This window comes from Cynoglossus semilaevis, chromosome 14, assembly GCF_000523025.1.
Source record: "Cynoglossus semilaevis isolate Cse_v1.0 chromosome 14, Cse_v1.0, whole genome shotgun sequence".
Classification (NCBI taxonomy): Eukaryota; Metazoa; Chordata; class Actinopteri; order Pleuronectiformes; family Cynoglossidae; genus Cynoglossus; species Cynoglossus semilaevis.
In genome coordinates this window covers 16,941,822-16,962,608 of record NC_024320.1, presented here as the reverse complement: position 1 = coordinate 16,962,608, position 20,787 = coordinate 16,941,822, and the positions used below count along the sequence as shown (strand labels likewise).

The window sequence follows — 20,787 nt, the reverse complement described above, 5'->3', positions numbered from 1 at the left end:
CTGTCCTTCTTTCTTTTGTTCAATATCAGTCCTTTTTTCCCCCCTTTCTCACAGATTTCCTCCCTTCTCACAATCCTTCACCTGTCACTGCCTGTAAACCAGCCTCCTCCTCCTCCTCCTCCTCCTCCTTCCCTCTTACTTAGACACTGTCTGTCTATCTCCCTTCATGTCTTCCTTCCTCTCATGTGGCATCTCGCCCTAGAAAAACCTCTCTTTGTGTTGCAGTCAGCCAAAGATCTGACTGAGCTGTTCTGTCTGAAAACCACTTCTGAAGAGTTTGGGGGGAAGCTGCCGTCTGTCTGGCCAACCTGATCCCAGACCAGCCGTTTATCTACAAGGCCACACTCATGTCTGCGCCTCCTCCTCCTTCTGCTGACATCGTCAGGGAGATCCTGGAGCAGCAGGCATCAGAGGCGACAGGAGGAGATACTGAGGCCAAGTGGAAGGATCTCCAAAGTGCTGAAACTGGAGTTTTTTTGGCGTTGTTTTTTTAACAACACGAAGAACACTGAGCCGTAAAGATACTCACAGTGCTGGTGTAAGGAGGAAATTTAGGGTCAACAGGGCAAAGGGTGGTGGACTCCAAGAAAGACAGGAAATAAGAGAGAAGTCCAGAGGTAGTCACAGATAAAGATCAAACCCACGGGGAAGAAGAGAAGGGTGGACAACATACAAAACTTAGTCACGGCTACTTTATGTCATTTTTCCTTGTACTGTATATCCTTCTCTCCTTGACTTCATATTCTCTGTGGTCATTCTTCAAACAATGGCAACATCTCCATCATCACAGGCTCCAGCTTAGTCTCTTTAAACCAACTCTTCTTCCTTGAGTCTGTTCTGCTCTGTTCCTTAGAGACACCATCTTAAAATTCTGTTTTTGGCATATTTAAAAAACTATGTTTACTCTAACTCTGCCCTTTGAGCTTCAACATGTGTTTCTGGAGTCTAAACTCATTCAAGCCATGAGGTAAAGTCCTGTATGGAGAAATCAACTACAAAAACTACTGTAGTGCCATAATGATTTTAGTGTGAAATCTTCCTTAACAAAGTTAAAAAGGTTAAATAGTATAAAACCCTGTAAACAAATTCTGCTCTGTACAAAGGAAACATAAGAACAATATCTGACCTCTTTCTTTTTAGAACTTTGCTGCATTAAGAAGTACCACAAATCGAGCTAAAATACCTCATTTGGGAGTTAAAAAAAAGTTTGAAAATGTTATGTTAAGCTCCCTCTAGAGAAGATTCTGAAAAAACGTCTGAAACCAAACTTCACTTGTTACAAAGAGTCAAAGACAACACATCAGTACAGAGGTTGTAACATCGCTCTGGGAATTTCTTTTTGATGTATTTTTAATGACACTTCTTTTATTTAAAGAAAACTGCCTGAGTAATGTAAAACACTCAGGAAAGATATTTCTTAGACAGTATAGATCTACCCACACAATTCAAAGACAGGTGTTTTGTCTCATTTTTTTTATCCGTGAGACCATGATGGGTACACAAACCCAGTGTCAGAACCTGTGACACGGTCTGGTGTTCTTTTACCTTATACGCTGCCCCCCCATGGATGATGGACTTGATGAAGATACCCAGATCTTCTCCGGTCTCTTTGGACTTGTTGCCTTTCAGGCTGACGCCCAGCCCCGCGGAGCCCGTCTCATTGAGGGGGATCTCGTACATCAGCTGCTCCCTGCCGTCCTCCAACAGCACACTGTTGGCTTCCTCACCTTTCTGGGGGGAAAAAAGTAATTTTTAAGATTTTAATAAATACTTTACATTTCAAATCAAAACAATAGTCCAAATCAAGTTTCTCAAAGCTCGTAGCCCAAATCCTGCCCATCTCGTCATTTTATAACCCCACCACAGCCAAGCTTAGATGTCTGGTTGTCCTGAAATAAAGGTCTAAAACTGTTATAGAGAGTCTATATCACATTTACTGGTCATGATAAATGCAGTGGTCAAATTCCATCCATGTACATGGTGATTTATTCACAATTAAATTCAAATTTTGCTCAATGTTATTATTTAGAATTTAAATCTTCATTTATTTGTTTATTTTATGTATTGTTTATGTAGCAATTTACCACAATGGGAGATGTGGCATGCTAGCATTGTATTACTACATAAAATGTTAACGACATGGTAGCGTTGTTTGTTTAGCTTGTGTGTATTAGCGCTTGTGAGTGTTAGCCATACGCGAGTATTTCGAAAATATTTTTACGGTAGCATTATGACCAGATTTTTCCACTAAAGCGCATCAAATCTGTAAAAATATAAAACACAGAAGGAAGTGAGAAAAAATTAATAACGTTCATCGGACCAAATTATTCCTATAACCCTTAAAACGGGATCAATTTTAATCGATTTTATGAAGTATTTTGTACAGGTATACTGACACTAAAGATTTTAAAATCACAAAACACAATATTAAGATGTTGTGAGGACACAGATATTCATAAAGTAAAATTAATTTTTTTTAGTCCATTGTGTGCAGGGTAGAGCTACAAGGCAATAAGAGAGAAATAGATTAAATGTGGGGAGAAGAATGGGAGGGAAAACAAAAGGGAACCAGTGAAGAGTAGAAGGAAATGAGGAAGTGAGGAGCAGGTGTTTTACAGTGGTAAAAGAAAATGAAGGTGTATTGAGCAAAAAAGACGGCAAAGCTACAGCGGAGAGGTGATTCCACTCAGAGATGAAAGGCAGGGACAGAGAGCGGTGCCATTTCCAAAGGAAACATAATAACCTTTTCATACTTTTTCTTAAAGCACGGCGGGGGAGGAGGAGATGGAGGAGGAGGAATGGGTGAGAGGAGACGAGAGCGCATGGAGGCGCACAGCAGCATTTAAAAGTAATAACCCATCCCTGAGGTATACTGGCTCCTCTTATTGTCTTCCTCCTTCTCCCTCTTTACATTTTAACCTCATCTCTCAATCTTTTTCTCCCCCCCCTCTCTCTCTCCGTGACTTTGTTTTTCTCAATTTCTCCTCCTGCTCCATTTCTCCATACGTTAGCTCTGTACTGCTGTACAGGTCTCTCTCTTTGTCTCTCTCTCTCTCTCTCTCTCTCTCTCTCTCTCTGTCTGTCTTTCAGTCTTTCTGTCTGTCTCTGTCTCTATCTCTGTCTCTCTCTCTCTTTCTGCGCATCACACCCACTCACTATTTTAATCTGCAGAATGTGACCACAGCTCATGCAACAGCGTCATTGCTGCCAAACTGAGATGAAAGTAGGAGGAGAAAAGGAGGAGGAGGCATCAGAGAGGGGAAAGGAGGATGCCTTTCAATAAAAATGGTAAAAGAAAAGATGAGATTTTATTTTTCTCCCATGTGATGTAAGTCTCCACTGACAGGTCTCCCCTCTAGTGGGCACACCGGTTTGACTGCATGTTAGTGTACATATGGACTCAGTTAGCAGCCTTTCAATCAATTCAGACAAATGAACATGACTATACATCGCACTACTGGAATGTCATAAAATGATTTTTCTAGTTGTCCCCATCAATTCTTGCCGAAAGAAAAACCCTCACCTACATGTCCCCCATATATGAAACCACATGTGTTACAGTAACATGTCCAATGTTCTCATTTGGACTGGGGAGAAGGTGAGGGCAGCTGTTAAGGAAAGCCCATGTGTCCCATTGATAGGCGAGACTGTAGACGTAACCACACCGACTTCCACTGGTCTGCAGCTGAAGTCGTCGTGACTTCTGCAGTGTGTGCAGGATCCGACCCTCTGATTGCTAATACTTCACAAAGCAACACTTCAAAACCCCTGATCTATCTGTGTAAAGATGTGTTCTCCCCTCTGAGAATTGCAGGATCATTACATCAGGCATCTCTTCTGCCAATACATGTCTCCTTTTACATCATGACATCAGGACGGAGGATGAAGGGGGAGAATGTGTCCATTAGTTTACCGTGATGCCCCGTCATCCTCCAAATTTGTCCTTTGTTTTTGGGTGTGTTCTGAATCTATTGATCTTCGTTCTGAAGCTCTGAGGCCAGCAGGACAGACTTAGTCAGAGGTCATGGTGTAAATTTAATTGCTGTTTTTCTAAACTAAAGTTTTAGTAATGGTGCTGGTTTCATTTACTGCAAACTGCTGTGTAGAGTTTTTTCAATTGTTACAAAACTCTTCTGTAGGTGGCACTAAATACACTTTAAAGGCTCTTTTTAATAATGTGAATACATGGTTATGTCACCTTGTCACAGTTGTTCCATAGTTCTAATGTACAGCGTTCAGAAATGCCAACTAGTTCGTAGTGAAAAGTGGATGAACACGTCATCACATGGCGCCATATATGGTATACGGATTTGTTTACATTCGCCAGTTACGCAATACATTGGATTGTGCTGAATTCACTTTCTTCCATTTGTGTCCACTTGTAAGACTAAGTGTACTTCAATAAGGACATGTACCACATGCTGTAGTGTGCAAGCACCGAGCAAACTCAGGGAACGTTGAGGACAGTTTCAGCTGCACAGATGCTTGTGGGGGCTCTTATTACTCAACCTGGGGGGCTACAAACAATTCTGTGATCCTAAGAAATTGAAGTAGTCCTCGCTCAGAACACAGTGGGTAGTGAAGGCTATCACAGGAGCCTCAAACACTGAGTGTTTGTTTATAGTACCAAGCTGCTGATTTTAATCTATTTACACAACCAGCCGAATCTCAGTGGTGGTCCAAAAGCAGGCACACACTCCAAGATCCTATTTAATGCCCACTCCTTTGGGGCAGATAGGGTCCCCAGGGTAGCCGGCAGCCCCTTGGCTCCACTGCCTGACCGCCTCCTCCCTTCTCTTTAGCCCTAAGCAATAGCTCTTTAACAAGCTTTTACCCCCAGAGAAGACCACCCTCTTCAAAAGCCAAATGAGGAGACAAAAAGGAGCCTTTTCTTACCCCGAGGTGGGTGGTGAGGAGGCGGGGGAGAGGGGCCAAACACAGCGATTACACACAGAAGCTTTTGTCGCTGAGGATTTTTTTTAAATGGGGGTTTCGGAGCTAAGAGATTAGTGGTGAGAGCGACATTCAATTAAGATGAGATCTCGCTTCACGCTCGACGGCGACGACAGAGCTGCCAATTAATCGCCTTAACGTCTGCCTCTTCGCAGCCTAATACCTATACCTCGAAGTGCGGATAAAGGTAAACGTAAAATGACTGATGGAATGGATAATTCTTGCAGGGAGGGTAGCTGGAGTGTGGGGAGTAAAAAGGAACTCCACCTTGAGGACAGGATGACAGAGACGGACGGTGTGTCAGAGGACATTTTGAAACGTGGACAAGCAGTGCACAGAGGACAAAAGTCACTTTCTGCATGACAAACTCTTTTCCTGTCACTGACCTAGGCTCTCTGACAAACTCAGGGTCAAGCATGTGCTGCCTGACCTCTGCATCCTGTCATTGGCAAATCGTGATTGAGCTTCAAATACACACACAGCACTCACACAGTTGATTACTCTACCTAAAAGAAAAGAAAAGAAAAAGTTGTCGTTTTACAGTGTTTCTCTTATTTCCAGCCTGGAACAAAACCAGTGTCTGTGTGAAACCATCAGTGCACAGAGGAATGGAGCCTCAGAAAGAAACATTGTCCAGAAAAGATGTGTGATTAGAAAGTTATGGCCTTAATGAGTCACAGAGTGTTAGACCGATCTGCAGACAGCGAGGGAAATCAAGATCCTTTGTGTCGTGGCAAGGATGCTAATTAGAAGTCTGTACAATGGGTCCAGACTCATTTTTTAACCAATTGGACCGAGGCCTTGAGGCTGACTCAAAAATGTGGGAGAACAAGTTACAGGATAAAAGAAATCTAAATAAAATACAGAGCCATCACAATAAACAGAGGAAACACAACATGCAGCCTTGTCTTCATTGTCTAGTTGTAGAATTTGAAGGATCTTGTTCGTGTTAGGAAGTCTCCAGAGGGCTTCGTTGGAATAACATGACTATCTTTCCTTCCTCACAGGAACTGTAATAGCACCAGCTAAAAAGAGCATTCCTTTCAAGGCCATCTTTTCAGCTTAACTGTGATTGAAACCCATGCAATATCACTGAAAGAGTAAGGTCACGAATAAATGTGTCTGGCACTCAGCAAAAAGACTATTTTAAATAAAGACAGACATTTTCTGCTTTTATTCAACTAAGGGTTTAATTACTCTAGGCCTGAGTGACACTGATCTCAGTCACCAACACGTTGTATTAGCAGTGATCCTCCACAGTGGCTTTGTGATGTTGAGCACAAAGCTAATAAAGAGCATGGTAAAAAAGAAATAATAAAACAATAATGGGACATTATACAATTAAAAGTTTGTATAATGTCCCTTTAAGCACAGCCAAATGTAATTACAAAAGATTCAAATTATTTCTGGGTTGATGCAGAAAACAGTGGCAGAAGAAAGTATTATTCAGCCAATTAATTTTAGTGGTGACCAGATGTAAAGTGTGATAATGAAGCACTGATTTGCATCTCCCCCAAACACACACACACACACACACGCACGCACACACACACACACAGACACGCACTCCCTGCAAATGTGAGCAGAATTCTCCTAAAACATGAAGTGTCTGTGTGAGCAGAATTCTCCTAAAACATGAAGGATTCTTCTTTTTTTTTTGAGCAAAAAACGTTCTGTAACCATCTCTAAAACCATGAATATTCATCAACACCCACACAGAATACACGGACACACAATCCATCCTGCGACAGACACAGGAGGCAGATGGTCACGATCACTTCATGTGTGTCTACATTCTCTGCTGGACCACATTTCTGTGAGCTGCTGAACTAAGAGCTCAGATTCCTAACTTTACTGCAGAGCACAGTATGTTCCACACAAATAAAAATGGATATGAATAGAAAAACACAAAATGTTTTCTTCTGGATTTGTGTTGATTAAAAATGTGCTGACATTTAAATCTCCCGTGAGCAATATTTGTATTTGGTAATGTCTTTTTCTGCCTCGGTTCAGTCTTTGTAGGCAGAGATCAGTTCATGTTTTTGTGCGTCGTTTGTTTTTATCAACCATCACTGGTATTTGTGCTAAAGAAAATATCACAATGTACAATTTTATGTTCCATTCTGAAACTACTCAGTTCTCCAAAGAGTTTTTCTTTACTCTTTCAACATTACAGACAGTCGTCATCAGTTCCTTCACTTATCAGTGTTTAGTCACTATATTTTTTGGAAGTTACATCTGGGAAATCTTCAATATATCGTTCATTCATGTCACACTGATGTTGCTGCATTAAACAAATGGTACAACTTAGTTTGTCTATATGAAATAACATCCTCTGGAAATGTCTCCCAGGATACAAACCAAATTACTGTCGGATTAATAGACAGACTAAAGCATCCACTTACAGCATGGAGAAAACTAACACATTTACTGTATACGGCCTCTCAATAACAGTTACTATTTACGGTCATTTGGGGAAATATAAATCATGGAATTAGTCTAACTTCAGTCTGTCATTGGTGGTCTGGAAACAAACCCTCTCACCTTGTCCAAGATGAACAGTCCAGCAGCTTATGCATAAAGTGTATATGTGTGTACTTCCTAGAGGACTTTAGTCTGTGTTTAAGCTGAAGGACTGGGTCTGAGATAAGGTCCAGATCTCATGGGCACAAAGTCCTTTAACAGCCTTGATGGAAGCTAGAATTAAACATCTCTCTCTCTCTCTCTCTCTCTCTCTCTCTCTCTCTCCCTCTCTCCCTCTCTGTAATTCTAATGCACTTACTACAGCTTGTAGATGATGAAAAGTGGCTGCTAATGAGGCAAAAATTTTCAGGGGCGAGAACTCGGCTGTTTTAAGAGTGTGTCTTTTTTTAATCATCAAGGACTAGTTGTTAAGAGTTTAAAAGTGTGCATGCAAATGTGCGGGGCTGTGTGTGAACCTGGGGTGTGAATATGCATCAGTGCTGATGTCCTGGAAGCTCTTTGAAGAAAAAGTAAAAAGTGGAATGACCAGAATAGACTGCAGAGGACAGATCGCAGGAAAGAAACCCACACGGGCATCAACTTCATTCACGAAGAGAACGACACATTTTAGGTGTGTGAGACAGTGTGTGATTTGGCTCACAGAACCAGCCGAAGACCTTTGACCTCTTCAGCTGCGACAGGTAAATGGTCACTTAACACCCCTGACATGTCAACATGTACGGACATGCTGGCATGTTTCCTGCAGGGCGGCCTGAGTGTGTCTGTGAGTGTGTCTGACTTCCTGTGGCATAGCTGTGTCAACAAGCCAGAGCGAGGCAGGAAGGCTGCAGCACGCACAGGGTGAGTAAAACCTGAGTTTATGGGCAAAAAGGTTGGAGTTTTGCTCATGTGACAGGAAACATTAAAAAGGAAAAAAAAAATGATGACAGTACAGGAAAACAAAAGAAAGAAAATAAACGGAGGTGACAGGATGAAGAGGCCAAGAGAGTCTACTTCCAATTATGTTTCCTTTCAAAAACACCAGATGATTAAATCCACTTCATTCATCATTTATATGCACTGGACTAAAATGTGTGAAGATTTTAGTCAAAATGTCATTAGAATAATAAGACCTGTCAACTACGGTATCACTAACTGCTGCAAAGTCTGAAAGGAAGACATCGACGTAAAATACCTCCAGTACATGGCAGTACATGACGTCTGCCATACATTTCTGTTTCTGAAAACCGCTGTCTATCTCTGTTCAGTTTGGGAGGGAGACATTGAGTACAAGACCCTGAAAATCCTCCTTCTATGGCCATTAAGAAATTACAGCACAAATAGTGAAATGTGACAATTAAAGAAAGGGAAAAGTATCATCTTTAAGATACCTTTATTACGCAACAACTGAGAGCCAAACTCTTCAACTTCTGCCTCCTCAAACTAGGAAACAAGTGTTTTCAAACTCCTACCATTTTGGGGGGATTTGGGACCAGATTTGGAGGATTTGGGTTGCATATATTTTCTATCATCATCGTACATAAGCCTGGAGTTTGCTGCGTTTGAGTGTGTTGCTTTTTCCTCACCAGTTCCCGGGGCAAGAAGAGGTCCTCCTGTCGAGACACCATCAGAGACACACTCTCCCCCTGCTTGGTGCTGCGCAGCATGGCCACCAGCTCCTCCTGGCTACGGTCTGTCATGTCCACTCCATTCACCTGCACACATTAACATTCACAACAAAGGAGTTTGACACTAACAGCTACTTTTTTACTTTCAGTAATAATGCTGAATTTAGGCCCAAAAAATAGCAACACCAAATTTCTTCTTCTTTCTTCTTTTCAATTTTTTTCTGGATAAATTTGTTCATGAGAAGGCGGAGCTCAGAGTCTCACCTCCAGGATGCGGTCACCAGGCTGCAGGCGTCCATCTTTGACTGCTGCACCCCGAGGTAGGATGTTCTTTATCAGGATGGGCCCTCGTCCATTGATGGAGGAGTCTCGGGTTACGACTGTAAAGCCCAGACCCTCAGGACCTGCAAAAAAAAAAAGCAGGCTACGTCAGACACCTAAAATATGTCTAACAAAATGATTCTATTGCTTAATTCTTCTCTTGGGTCTCCTGATGTGGAATTCCATCACGTTTTCCCCTCTCCTCTGCCCCTCTCCTCTTCTCATGTCCTGCCGGACCCTGGGCTACAGTTTAAACATCATCTTTGACATTAACTACTCTTTAAGTGTCTGTTTTCCTCTGGGGGGTTCAGTCACTGCTGCTCAGTCCCTGAGCTGTCAGGAGAAGGCTGGATTAGACAGTGTCTGCCTTTAATTTCACGTGTGAGCAGGCTGAACGGGGGCCGATGAAGGGATGTGGAGAAATGGAAGATGAGGGTAGAAAAAAAAAGGTGGGTTTTACAGCTCGGGGGAAAGTGGTGAGAATGAGTGAAGAGAAGAAGAGAAGATCCTTGGATATTATTCTCTTCTCCGGCTCCTCTCCCTCTGGAGACAATGTGATTTTCACAAAGACCCCACTTGTGTGTGTGTGATCCTGTGTTTATCACAGTTTGTGTGCATTCCTGAAATCTGCATGTGTGTGTGTGTGTGTGTGGCCACAGACACAGACACACACACACAGCCATCAATGTCCCAGAGCCGCCACCTTCTCCCTCTTTCACGGCCTTGCAAGCCCCAAGCCATGAGTGAAATGTGCCACGCTTCGTGTTTTTGTGTGTGTGTTAATGTGTGTGTGTGTGAAAGAGTAAAGCTGGCGTGGCATACTAAAGGCGGTGAGCGATGCTATCTGCTCTCTGAGCTAAGACTCTGCCTGCCCTACATTAGCGCACCTAAACCTCTCCGCCTGTCAATCACACACAGAAAAGAGCCTGTTGCCAAGGGAGAAGGTGTTAGAAACCCCATAATATCCTCAGCTCTGATCTCCCATCAGGTGAGAGAATGGAGGGAAGTGGGGGGGGGCATACAAAAGAGGTAGGGAAGGAGGAGGGAGAGGAAAAAAACAGCAGCAGGGAAAAGAAAACACCAGGAGGAAAAGAATTGAACAATAAAGCAGCTGTCACTGGAGCTGATGTGAAGGTGGAGAGAATGGAGCCACAGTCTCTGCATCCCTTCATCTGTCCAGGCATCATTAGCTTGGACCACACCTTTGTGCAGGAGTATGTGTGTGGGTGTGTGCGTGTGTCACCCAATTACAGCTCTCCATTCACCAGCCTGTAATACCACAGGTTGATGGAGAAGAAGAAAAGATACTCCATGTGATCAACACAGCAGATGTGATTTTCACAGTGGAATAATTCACTTCAACATTCCCATCTATTGCCTTCAATGGTGTAGGGGCATTAACGAAGGCTCGACTCAAAGGCAGGACGGGGCAAAAAAGCCAAACTGATTTTTTTTACAGCATTTCTAAAGAGACATAAAACTTTAGTATTGATGCTCCATGATTTGTCAAATGTCTTTTATAAATTAAAACAATTGAAAATTTTCCTTCAAAAGTGATTGACACTTCAAGATGTTTATTTCTATCCAAACTAGGGAAATTACAAAGTATGTACGCCATAAAGAACAATTCATGTTTTCACTTGCCTACGCAGTTATTTTAGGACCCTTCTTTATATTTCTAATAAAACTTCTAACATGTTCTTCACAATCAGAAAATGCATGTTCCACCTCTGAGTTATTTAAATCCAGTTAGCCAATCAGAGTCACAGGCAGGTTTTCTGAAGTGATGTAATCAAACAGAATCTACAGGACTGTTAGATACAGCTTTCCATTTGTCCATTTTTCATTTGAAAACTGAAATAATAAGAGACTCTTCTCCTGAGAAGTTACCTTTCTTCAGGTCAATCTTCATCCTCTTGCCGCCCTTCTTATTTATGGGGTCCAGCATACTGTCAGAAACAGGGCTCATACTGGGCGGCTGACTGTGGCTGTGGGTGTTGGGTTGAGGGGAGGTGCTAGCAGCTCTCTCTGGAGGTGTGGGAGAGACTCTCTCTAAGGACGAGGTTTCAGACTTGACCTCCAGTGCAGTCAGGTCTGGAGTCCTGGAACGTTGGCCTGGTCGCCTCACTAACTGGTTCACTTTAGGGTCAGGTTTGGCTTCTGGTTGTGAGTCAATCCTGGCACGGACCACCGTTGGACTCTTTGTTCTTGCTAAGTCATCTGCATTGAACAGCTGGCCAATTAGGCTTTTCTCGTATTGCAGCTTGTTGGCCACAGGAAGAACCTCAGCGTAAACCATGGGGGAGGACATGGCCTGGCGGAACACTTCCTGAGAACTAGAAGAAGAAAAGGAGAGGAATAATCAGTAATATTCATGCCTTTGTCACTGGTTACATCAAATCAAAGTTCAAATATTCATTAAATGTTCCACTAAATGTCTCCAGATCCATGGATTTCTGCAGTTATTTGAAAATTGTAAGGGGAGTTCCCACTTGTAGCACTGCCCTCTGCTGACATTTGTCTCTTTTCTTACTGTACTTAAAAATCTGGAAGTGTCTGATTAGTTAATGTAAAATAATAAAATGTAAACGACATTTGAACATATTGCATTCAAATGATGCAGCGCTGCCATTGAAAGGAAGCAAGTACGGCCCCATCACTGCTTTATGTTTAGAAACCAAGAATGTCTGTGAGCATTTGTTCCGGCACAGCTACATGGACAAACCAATCAAAGCTTCCATTTCTTGATTTTATGGTTGTCAAGCTAAATGTTTTTTTTCTTATTTGCTCGGGAAACAATAAAGACCTTGCTTTATTCACTTTCTGGCCGACATTTCCTCTTTTTCGTACTGTGTTGTAATTCATAGTATCACAAGCCTGTTAGTAAATTTGCCAGAATGACTCTTTAAAGTAACTCAGAAAAAAAAAAGTTAGACTAAGGCAGTCAGGCAGACCATAAACCATTCATTGTAAACCACAGGGACAAAGAACAGAAGAAAAAACCTAGAAAACTACAAAGATGTAAAACAGAAAGGGATCCTGGGAGAGTAGAGAAGAACACAGACTGAGACGAGACGATGAAGAGGCCGAATGAGACCGATGAGTCTTTAATGGAGCTCTATTTCAATTTGGATCCAACATAGAGCGACGCCTCCAGCTGGTGTGGGACGCCGCGGTCCCTGTCAGATGGAGGACGGCCTCACAGCGGCTTCTTATTGTGGCTTTTCTATCAGGACAACATTAACACAGCCAGCGTGATGGAGTTAAATGTTCCTTTTCAGAGAGGACAGAGAATCTGAGCAGGGGGAGAGCGGAGGCAGAAGGTTGTAGCCGTGTTCAGTGGAATGTAAAGTTAGATACGAGGCTCTTTCTGAGGCATCGAACCTGAGAAGCGTTTCTCGCTACAGCAGTGTGTTAACACAAAGGAGTGTGAGCACAAACATAGAAGAATAAACTTGGTGGGCTTTTTTTTAAACTGTTGATTTTCTCTTATTACACTATAATGTACAATAAAAAGACAAAACATTTCTTTATATCACATTAAACTAATCTCTGCCCTTTGTTCTGATTTTGTAAATGATTGATGATTTAGGTCAATACATTTATATTTTTTCTAAACCTTTACAAAAAATAATGCATTTTTCAATCCTAACAAACTACAGTTGTCAACCAAACTGTTGGCTCCACCTCTATATTCATTAGTTGTTATTACAGCTTTCCAATTGGACAACAGTGTTTTAACTGATGTTAAGACATTTTTACAAATATTGGTCAATAAGTCAATCTTATTGGCAAAGACCAAACTCACAAAACACATTTGTTTCAAGGGACTTTACTGTTTTAAAATTATAATAAAAATTAAAATATCCTCCTAACAAAAACATTTAAGGTGAAACAATGGAGGACTGTATGTAGTGTTCAGTCATTTGTTTATACACACACTTCACTGTATGTCGTAGCAGAGACTTACTGTCCAAATGTCTTGTCTTCCAGTGGTGTGTCGTTGATTTGGACGATGCACTCGTCTTCCTTGAAGAGGTTTTCCTTCCTGGAGCGACTGTTCTCCTCGATGCCTCTGACATGGAGACCCAGCGTTCTTGAAGAAACACCAACGTGAGGGTTGAGTTAATGCATTAAGGAAAACACACACGATCGCAGCAAACACAATCAGTTTGGCTTGTTGCTAGTTTCATTTTTGTGGCAGACGTTGAGTAGAGAAGTGTGTGAAGACTACCTTCCACTCAAGGAGGAATAGTACGGAACCACATGGATTCCCAGAGGCCGCTGGTCCCCAGGGAACTCCACTGTCTTTGTCAGGGAGCTGTTGAAAACAGAGAACACTTTCTTACATGTTTACGACACGGACAGGTGTTCATGGAGCAGTCTTTAGGGTCAGATAGAAAAAGACACAATAAAATAAAATGAAACCTAATGGCTGAAAACTAAATATTATGGCTCTGTTTGGTGTGTATATGTTTGATGGTAGGTATATATATATGTATGACTTTCTACATAGTGGGAATAGATTATCCTGAAAGTCATACAGAGAAATCGTAGAAAGTCAAAAAACTTTTTTTAGAAAACAATCCTGTTAGAACAAATTGTCTGTGTGTGTGTGTGTGTGTGTATTAGAAAGAGAAACAGACAAAGAGAGGGCCACAGGTGGGCCACTTCATCTTTATCTACCTGCTTCTCAAACCGCCCGTCTAAGTGGTGGACAAAAGGAGAAGAGCAGCAGATAAAAGAGGAGGACAGATAGAGATGAAACAGAATGAGCTCCTCTAATAATGTCTGTGCTGCGGCTTTTAAAGAAAGATAAACAAAACAATACTCCGCAGGGGAAACAGGAAGAGAGCTGTGTTTGTTATGAGATTGGGAAGAGAGTCGACCTGCATGATGGAGGTGCAGAAGAGAAAGATCACAGAGGCCAACAACAATAGCCGCATGTGTTGTAGTAATAAAAAATAGACAACATTAAGTTCTGTACTGAGAACTGCTACTAGTTTGTTAGCTGTTCCTTTTGGGTCTACATGAAAAACATGCAGCTGAGAACTAAGGATCATAACATTTTTTAATTTGTTCGGCAAAAAAAAAAAGACTTCTGTCTGTTTGCGAAAACCAATCAAACGAGTCTGAGAACAAAGGCAGTGAAGCTGAAGGTTTGTTTCTTCCTCCTTGTACATGAGCCCAAGGACTGGCTGAGATCATTATAACACACTCTTCTGTCACTGTCACCCTGCTCTTGTTAACCTCCAGCAGGGTCACACACACATATACAGTTCACACACACACACACACACACACGTGTATACTTTACACAAACATGCAGACGCACACAATTTGCATTCTTATTGGCGCAGCTATTACCTGCTCACAACACCATCAGTCACATTCCTCCAAATTGAATTTGCAGATATACACATGCATCAAATTTACATCTATTAGAGGACATTGTTACATCTGAATTACACATGGTCTCACACACACACAAATACACAAACACACACACACACACACACACAGACAAACCAGACTAGAAGGAAATGCACACACACACAGGTAGAGACCCCATTGCTGAAATATTTATACCTATTCATATTGTCTGACGCACACACACACACACACACACACACACACAGCTGAAGCTCATTTACATTTCTTAGAAAAAAAAACAAACAAAAAAAACAAGCTCATCACAGGGAGCCGTAGCTTGTTAGCACAGCAGGCTAACACGTGGCTCACTCGTCTTCTTTATGTCCCACTGACATAACAGACAAACAAACATCATGTTCCACAGGGAGCGGAGACTCAATAGTTAGAGTGAGGGACAGATGGTGTTCTGACATTTGGTCAACTGTGTCTACACTGACGTTTGTCCCGGCCTGGACCAAACCCATGGCACGGAAGTGCACTCGTTTAAAAACCATGGGCTCCTTTCGCCTCATACCATCTGTTAGCATAGAAATGTGTCAGAGTCTTATTCAGTCAAGACGACTCTGTTGTTCCACTGGTGAACTGAAGGTTTGGTCAGAGCCTTTTCTTTAAATTATACAAGTATTAGCCAACTGTTCCAAGTGCTTTAGCGTCACATGTGACTTGCCAATGTAAATATAAATATATAAAGCCTTCAATGGCTTTGTTGCTTCATTACTGTTTAGCTTTACCATGCTAATTACAAAAGAACCTGAGGTAACTGAGGAAACTGTTTAATAGTCTGGGCCAAACCTGAGTTTAAGTCAGAGAAATACAATAATGAGCCTGGATACATGTGTTTTGAAAAGTTATGCAGAATACGTGTGAATTTGCATGAATTTAAACTTTCAAATCCTAGAAAGACATTTTTGAGGTCATCTTTAGGATATGAATTGTAAGTCACTACTCCATCATCTGATTTGTCACATATACAAATTAGAATGTTCTTGTTTGAATCACTATTATTAAGCAGTATGTCAAATTAGATAATAGGAGGAAAAAGAATCTTTGTAAAACATATAAAAGTGCTTCATCGTGACTTGAGAGAAGTTGGAGGTAGTAGGGATTCAAACCTGGCCTTATCTACCATTCACTAGGAGAGAAAATTGTACCTAACATAAACTCCAAATATATTGGGTTTTTGAATATTCTATTATAAATGTAATTTTTAGGAAAGTTTCCATTGTTTTTATGAGGAAAAGTTTTTTGAAATATGCACCATTATATCTTAACGCTCTGCTGAGGTACACACACACACACACACACACACACACACACTGACCTGTAGTTAACCTTGTTCATCTTGAAGGGTGGGCTGTCTGTGTGCAGTCTGTCCAACGCTCCTTTCAGCACATGGTTGATTTCCTGTTTAGGAAAAAGCAGAAATAAACAGCTCAATCATTTCTGACACTGGCGTGGCAGCTAGCTAGGATGCTACTTGCTACATATTAGCAGCTGAACACTAACACCAATATCAATTACCTTTGTAGAGGGAGAGACTGATGTAAACACTTTGTCAAGCTCTCACCGCGAGCCGCAGTCATTCCTTCGACATCTCTGTACGTTATCTAACTACCTCTCCTCCCCCCCGCTCCATATCTGCCCCCTGTCAGGCAGGCAGACCTATTTTCAGCCTGAAAAATCAACCACCCTCGGGTTAATACATAAGACGTAAGAGCAGGAGGAAGAAAAAAAAAAAAAGAAAAAAAATAAGATGAAAATGATGGCAGGGCTATGACACAATCGTGGAGCAGCAGGGAAAGAAACTGCCCCAAATCACCACTCACATGAAGGGTGCAATTAGGTCCTTCTGCCTTGTCACTTTCATTGTGTCACCGGTGGTTATGGCTGAGAGAGACCCCACCCACCAGCCCGCTCCTTAGCAACGCCATCACCACCAGCAGCATCACCGCCCAACTGACTCCCCAACGGACCCCCTCTCACACACAGTGTAAATATGTACTTAAGACCAAGCACGAGTCCCTCACACACACACACACACACACACACACACACACACGCGCACACACACACACACGCATTACTGCAAATATTACCTTTTACACATCGACTTAACAGAGCTGCAAACATGACAAAAACTGTGTACTTTATGAAAACACACACACACACACACACATGCTGACTGCACAAACAGTGACCCACTTATCTGGGCTGTGTGAGATTACTCCACAATAGAGCTTATGTGTGTATTTGTGTGTACGTGTGTGTACGTGTGTGTGCACTCAGTGAAGGATGAGCTGAAGGATGAGCTGAAGGCTCCATTGTTGATGTGCATCTTCCCTCACTGCCATTACCCCTCACACACACACACACACACACACTCAGTGTCATCTCAGAGTTAGGTACTGACCTTGAGGACAGTCTCAGTGTCAGAGTTAGGTACTGACCTTGAGGACACAGTGTTGACAGGAACATGTGTGTGCAAATCATAAACCCACTTCTACACGATGGGAGCGGTTGCAAAACACAAACATGACAGCGCTACCATAATCTATGTACTGTAGTACAGTCAGTGCCACACACAAACACACAAACACACACTCACACACCTAGTGCATTCAGAATCAAAGGATAAAGGATGTCCTGAATAAGTAACACTGACAATGAGATTATTATAGATGATGAACTGATTTCATCTTTAGTTCCAATCAGATCCCTCCCTGATGGCACTAGAACCTGATGGACACATTTCAAACCTAAGTTGCAAAATCTGCGACATGTTTCCCTTGTTGTCTGCAGTAATTCCTGCTCTTTGCAGAATAATAATGACATTCACTGCACCATTATATCTTAATAATGAATTTTTGTTCATCAATCTCTATGATCCGCTGCCTCTTCTTCAATATATCTATCTATCTAGCCACACATATATATACATTTATCCATCCATTCATCCATTTTCATCCACTTATCTTTTCCCGGGTCGCGGGGGCAGCAGTCTCCACGACCGCCAACCAAATCCCACTGCACCGTACCAGCCCCCCTGAACCTTCCTGCAGTTGGTGAGTCCACTGGAAGATACCAACCCCCCTGACTGGGATTCAAACTTGCCCAGGAGGTGAAGCCTGGGGTTCAACACCAATGACAGAGACGTTGCCTCTGGGCCAAAGCGCCACTTATATACATACATATATACATATATATATATTTATATATATATATATATCTCCCATGTTTTTATCATAGAACACATGTTAAGTAAAATGTGATATTTTAAGATCTACAATTTTATATGCACACACACACACACACAAACACAATTTCTGCCTTTGTTCCATGCTTTAAAATTAAAGGATCAGGACATAATACCCAGTGAGGATCTAATCCCAGATTGAGATTACTTTTGTTTATGTGGACACAAAAACAAGGGTCTTTGAAGACCTTGCCATTTTCTATCAGCACAATATCACAAAAGGAAAAAAACAAAGTGTTGTTATATGGCAAACCTCAAAATGATCATATATGGAGAATCTTTAATACCAGCCTATGTGGTACCCATCAGGGCGGGGCTCTTTCTAGTACAATAAAGTACATGATAAGTACATATAGTAGAGGCTCCTTTACCTCCACACAGGGATAAGTGTGTTTTAGTAAACAGAATACTGAGTTCAGCTAAGTTAAATACTAAGTACTAAGCCATGACGGTGAAGTGTTGACAACGACTGAATGTTCCTTTAAATTGAAGTACACTAATTAAAAAAAAAAAAAAAACACTAATTGAGACCCAGATTGTTGCTAGTATAAACTTTTTAACATTCATTCTGCCTTTCTCATAGTTTGTGTTGAGGCAACCTTTTTGTGAAATTGCTCCTGCTTAATGAATAGAATACCATAATGTCAAACTCTGCCACTCAGTCTGGTGTGGGGACTAAGTCACCAATGGGACAATTACCATCTGTGACGGATTCGATGGTTTCTGTTGATGAAAATATGTGGATGTGGCCCCGGTGCTGCTGGGCCGTGTGATGAATGTTTGAAAGAACCTGTTGGAGGCAGCAGTAACTGGATATCTGCTCTGTGTGTGCGTGTGTGTGTGTGTGTGTGTGTGTGTTGTGATCTGTTTGTAGTCTGTGGTAGGTGAGAGTGACAGGGAGGTGTGCAGGGATATGAGGGATGAGGTGCTTGTGTGCTGCAGTGTGTGTGTGTGTGTGTGTGTGTGTGTGTGTGTGTGTGGCTGTTGTCACATCGGTGAGTAATGAGGTGTGTGTTTCTGTAGTGTGTTTCCTCTGACGCCTGTAGTCATGTGCTACATGTCACCCTGCCGAGAAATAGTGCGTGTCTGGATGTGTGCGCGTGCGTGTGTGTGTGTGTGTGTGTGTGAAGTCTAGAATCACTGCTTCTTCAGTCTACACGGCCAGCACCACCTGACCCTTATCACAAACATCACATCACATGACTGCAACAGGTTCTGGAAGAGAAGCGTGGTCCTCCACACACCTAAACATACATACCTGAAGGAAAACACACCCACACACCCTCATACACACTGTTGCGTACATAACAAACATAAAATCTGGCCGGACAAAGACACACACACACACACACACAAGTCCCGACTTTCTGCTGTGTAATGTGTTGCATCGGCGTGGGATAAAAAAACAGCTGGAATGATGGAGGAAACAGGACGAGGATGAGAAAAACAAACAATGCTGTGAGGAAGGCAGGTAATTCAGGTGACACTTAAACCTAGAGGGTCTAGCTACCACATAAAGTGTGTCATACATTTTGGTGAAATTACTTTTGAAATTAGGTTTAAAAACCCTTGTTAAAATGTGAAATAATAGACTAATAATAATTATTATTATCGTTATATTAGTTCACATAAAAGCACAAATGCCAGTTAAGGCTAGACTATTCCAGGGTAATATTTAAAATGTTGAAGTTGGACACTGGGGAATAGCATCACTACTACCTGTTTACACAGTAATATTATATGGTATTTATATTCAACATAAATTACTTTTTATAAAATCTCTTCTTTTTATTTAACAGTGAACACTGGTGTGGCCTGTATTTCACGGTGGGGACGGTGGTCTTGGTGTTAGTCTGTTAGACTGTCCCTTCAGTCTCAAAGCTGAACCTCCTGAGTGCTGGGTTTGTATCATTATACGCTTCTGTTTCTACAGGCTGTTAGACAGAGTTAAGGTTTCTCTGGTGGATTAAGAAATAATTATTATAAACCTTACTGAAAGTAGGTTGGTGAAATACAGGGTTAAAAACTCCTAACTGTCAGTATCATTAATACTTAAATGCAGTGGGGTGTGAACTGTGTATTTCAGACTCACTGTGTGAACTGGGAGGTTGTGAAATAATAAAGTCTTCTTTGTGGGGGAAAAAAAAAAAGGTAAATAAATAAAACATCCCTGTAAATGGAGGAAAACACCGCCGTCAGGTTTCATCAGTGAGCTGAAGCCAACAGACTGGGTTCAAATCAGGCCTACAAGGCAGCTGAGGGTTGTAAACAGTTGTAAGGGTATTTTAAATCATCTGTAATGAGTCTGTTCTCTGCAGCCCGGCTCTGTTGCTGGAGAGTATGAAGCATGACAGGCTTTTTCAGGGAGAGAAAATTGCTTTTTGCATCAACCCCGCCACACCGACGCTGCCTGAATTCTGCTTAGTCACCGCTGTGTCGGGCACGGCAGTAAACGAGGGGACTCTTCTCTGCCAGAGCTACATGGACGCACACACCGACACGCACACAAGGGGACGAGAAAGGGCAGCAAAGAAAGTTCTTCATAGTGGTGGCCTGCTTTTAAAAGGAAGGCAGCACTTGAAACAGCAGAGTCTTTTAAAGTGAAGCCTGAGGCTGTGAGCCAGATCACAGTGGGTGCATTCACTTTTCTTTTTTTTTTCGACATCACTAAGGACCAGCATGCACCACATTTCAACACAAACTAAGATCTGATTATCTCTCACTTATGTTTTTCTG

The 20,787-nt window shown here is 41.9% G+C and overlaps 1 protein-coding gene across 5 annotated transcripts in view; it reads right to left on the bottom strand.

Annotated features, from left to right (window-relative positions):
• The window catches only part of pard3ba (par-3 family cell polarity regulator beta a), a 137,173-nt gene that overhangs the window by 82,939 nt on the left and 33,447 nt on the right, over nt 1-20,787 (bottom strand). For all 5 annotated transcript variants that reach the window (XM_025062718.1, XM_008325477.3, XM_008325476.3 and 2 more), the window contains exons 5-11: nt 16,120-16,202; nt 13,600-13,686; nt 13,336-13,461; nt 11,256-11,701; nt 9,309-9,448; nt 9,003-9,131; nt 1,546-1,731 (exon numbers count right to left, since the gene is read on the bottom strand). In XM_025062718.1, the coding sequence (XP_024918486.1) occupies nt 1,546-1,731; nt 9,003-9,131; nt 9,309-9,448; nt 11,256-11,701; nt 13,336-13,461; nt 13,600-13,686; nt 16,120-16,202 (1,197 nt within the window). The remainder of the gene's footprint in view (nt 1-1,545; nt 1,732-9,002; nt 9,132-9,308; nt 9,449-11,255; nt 11,702-13,335; nt 13,462-13,599; nt 13,687-16,119; nt 16,203-20,787) is intronic.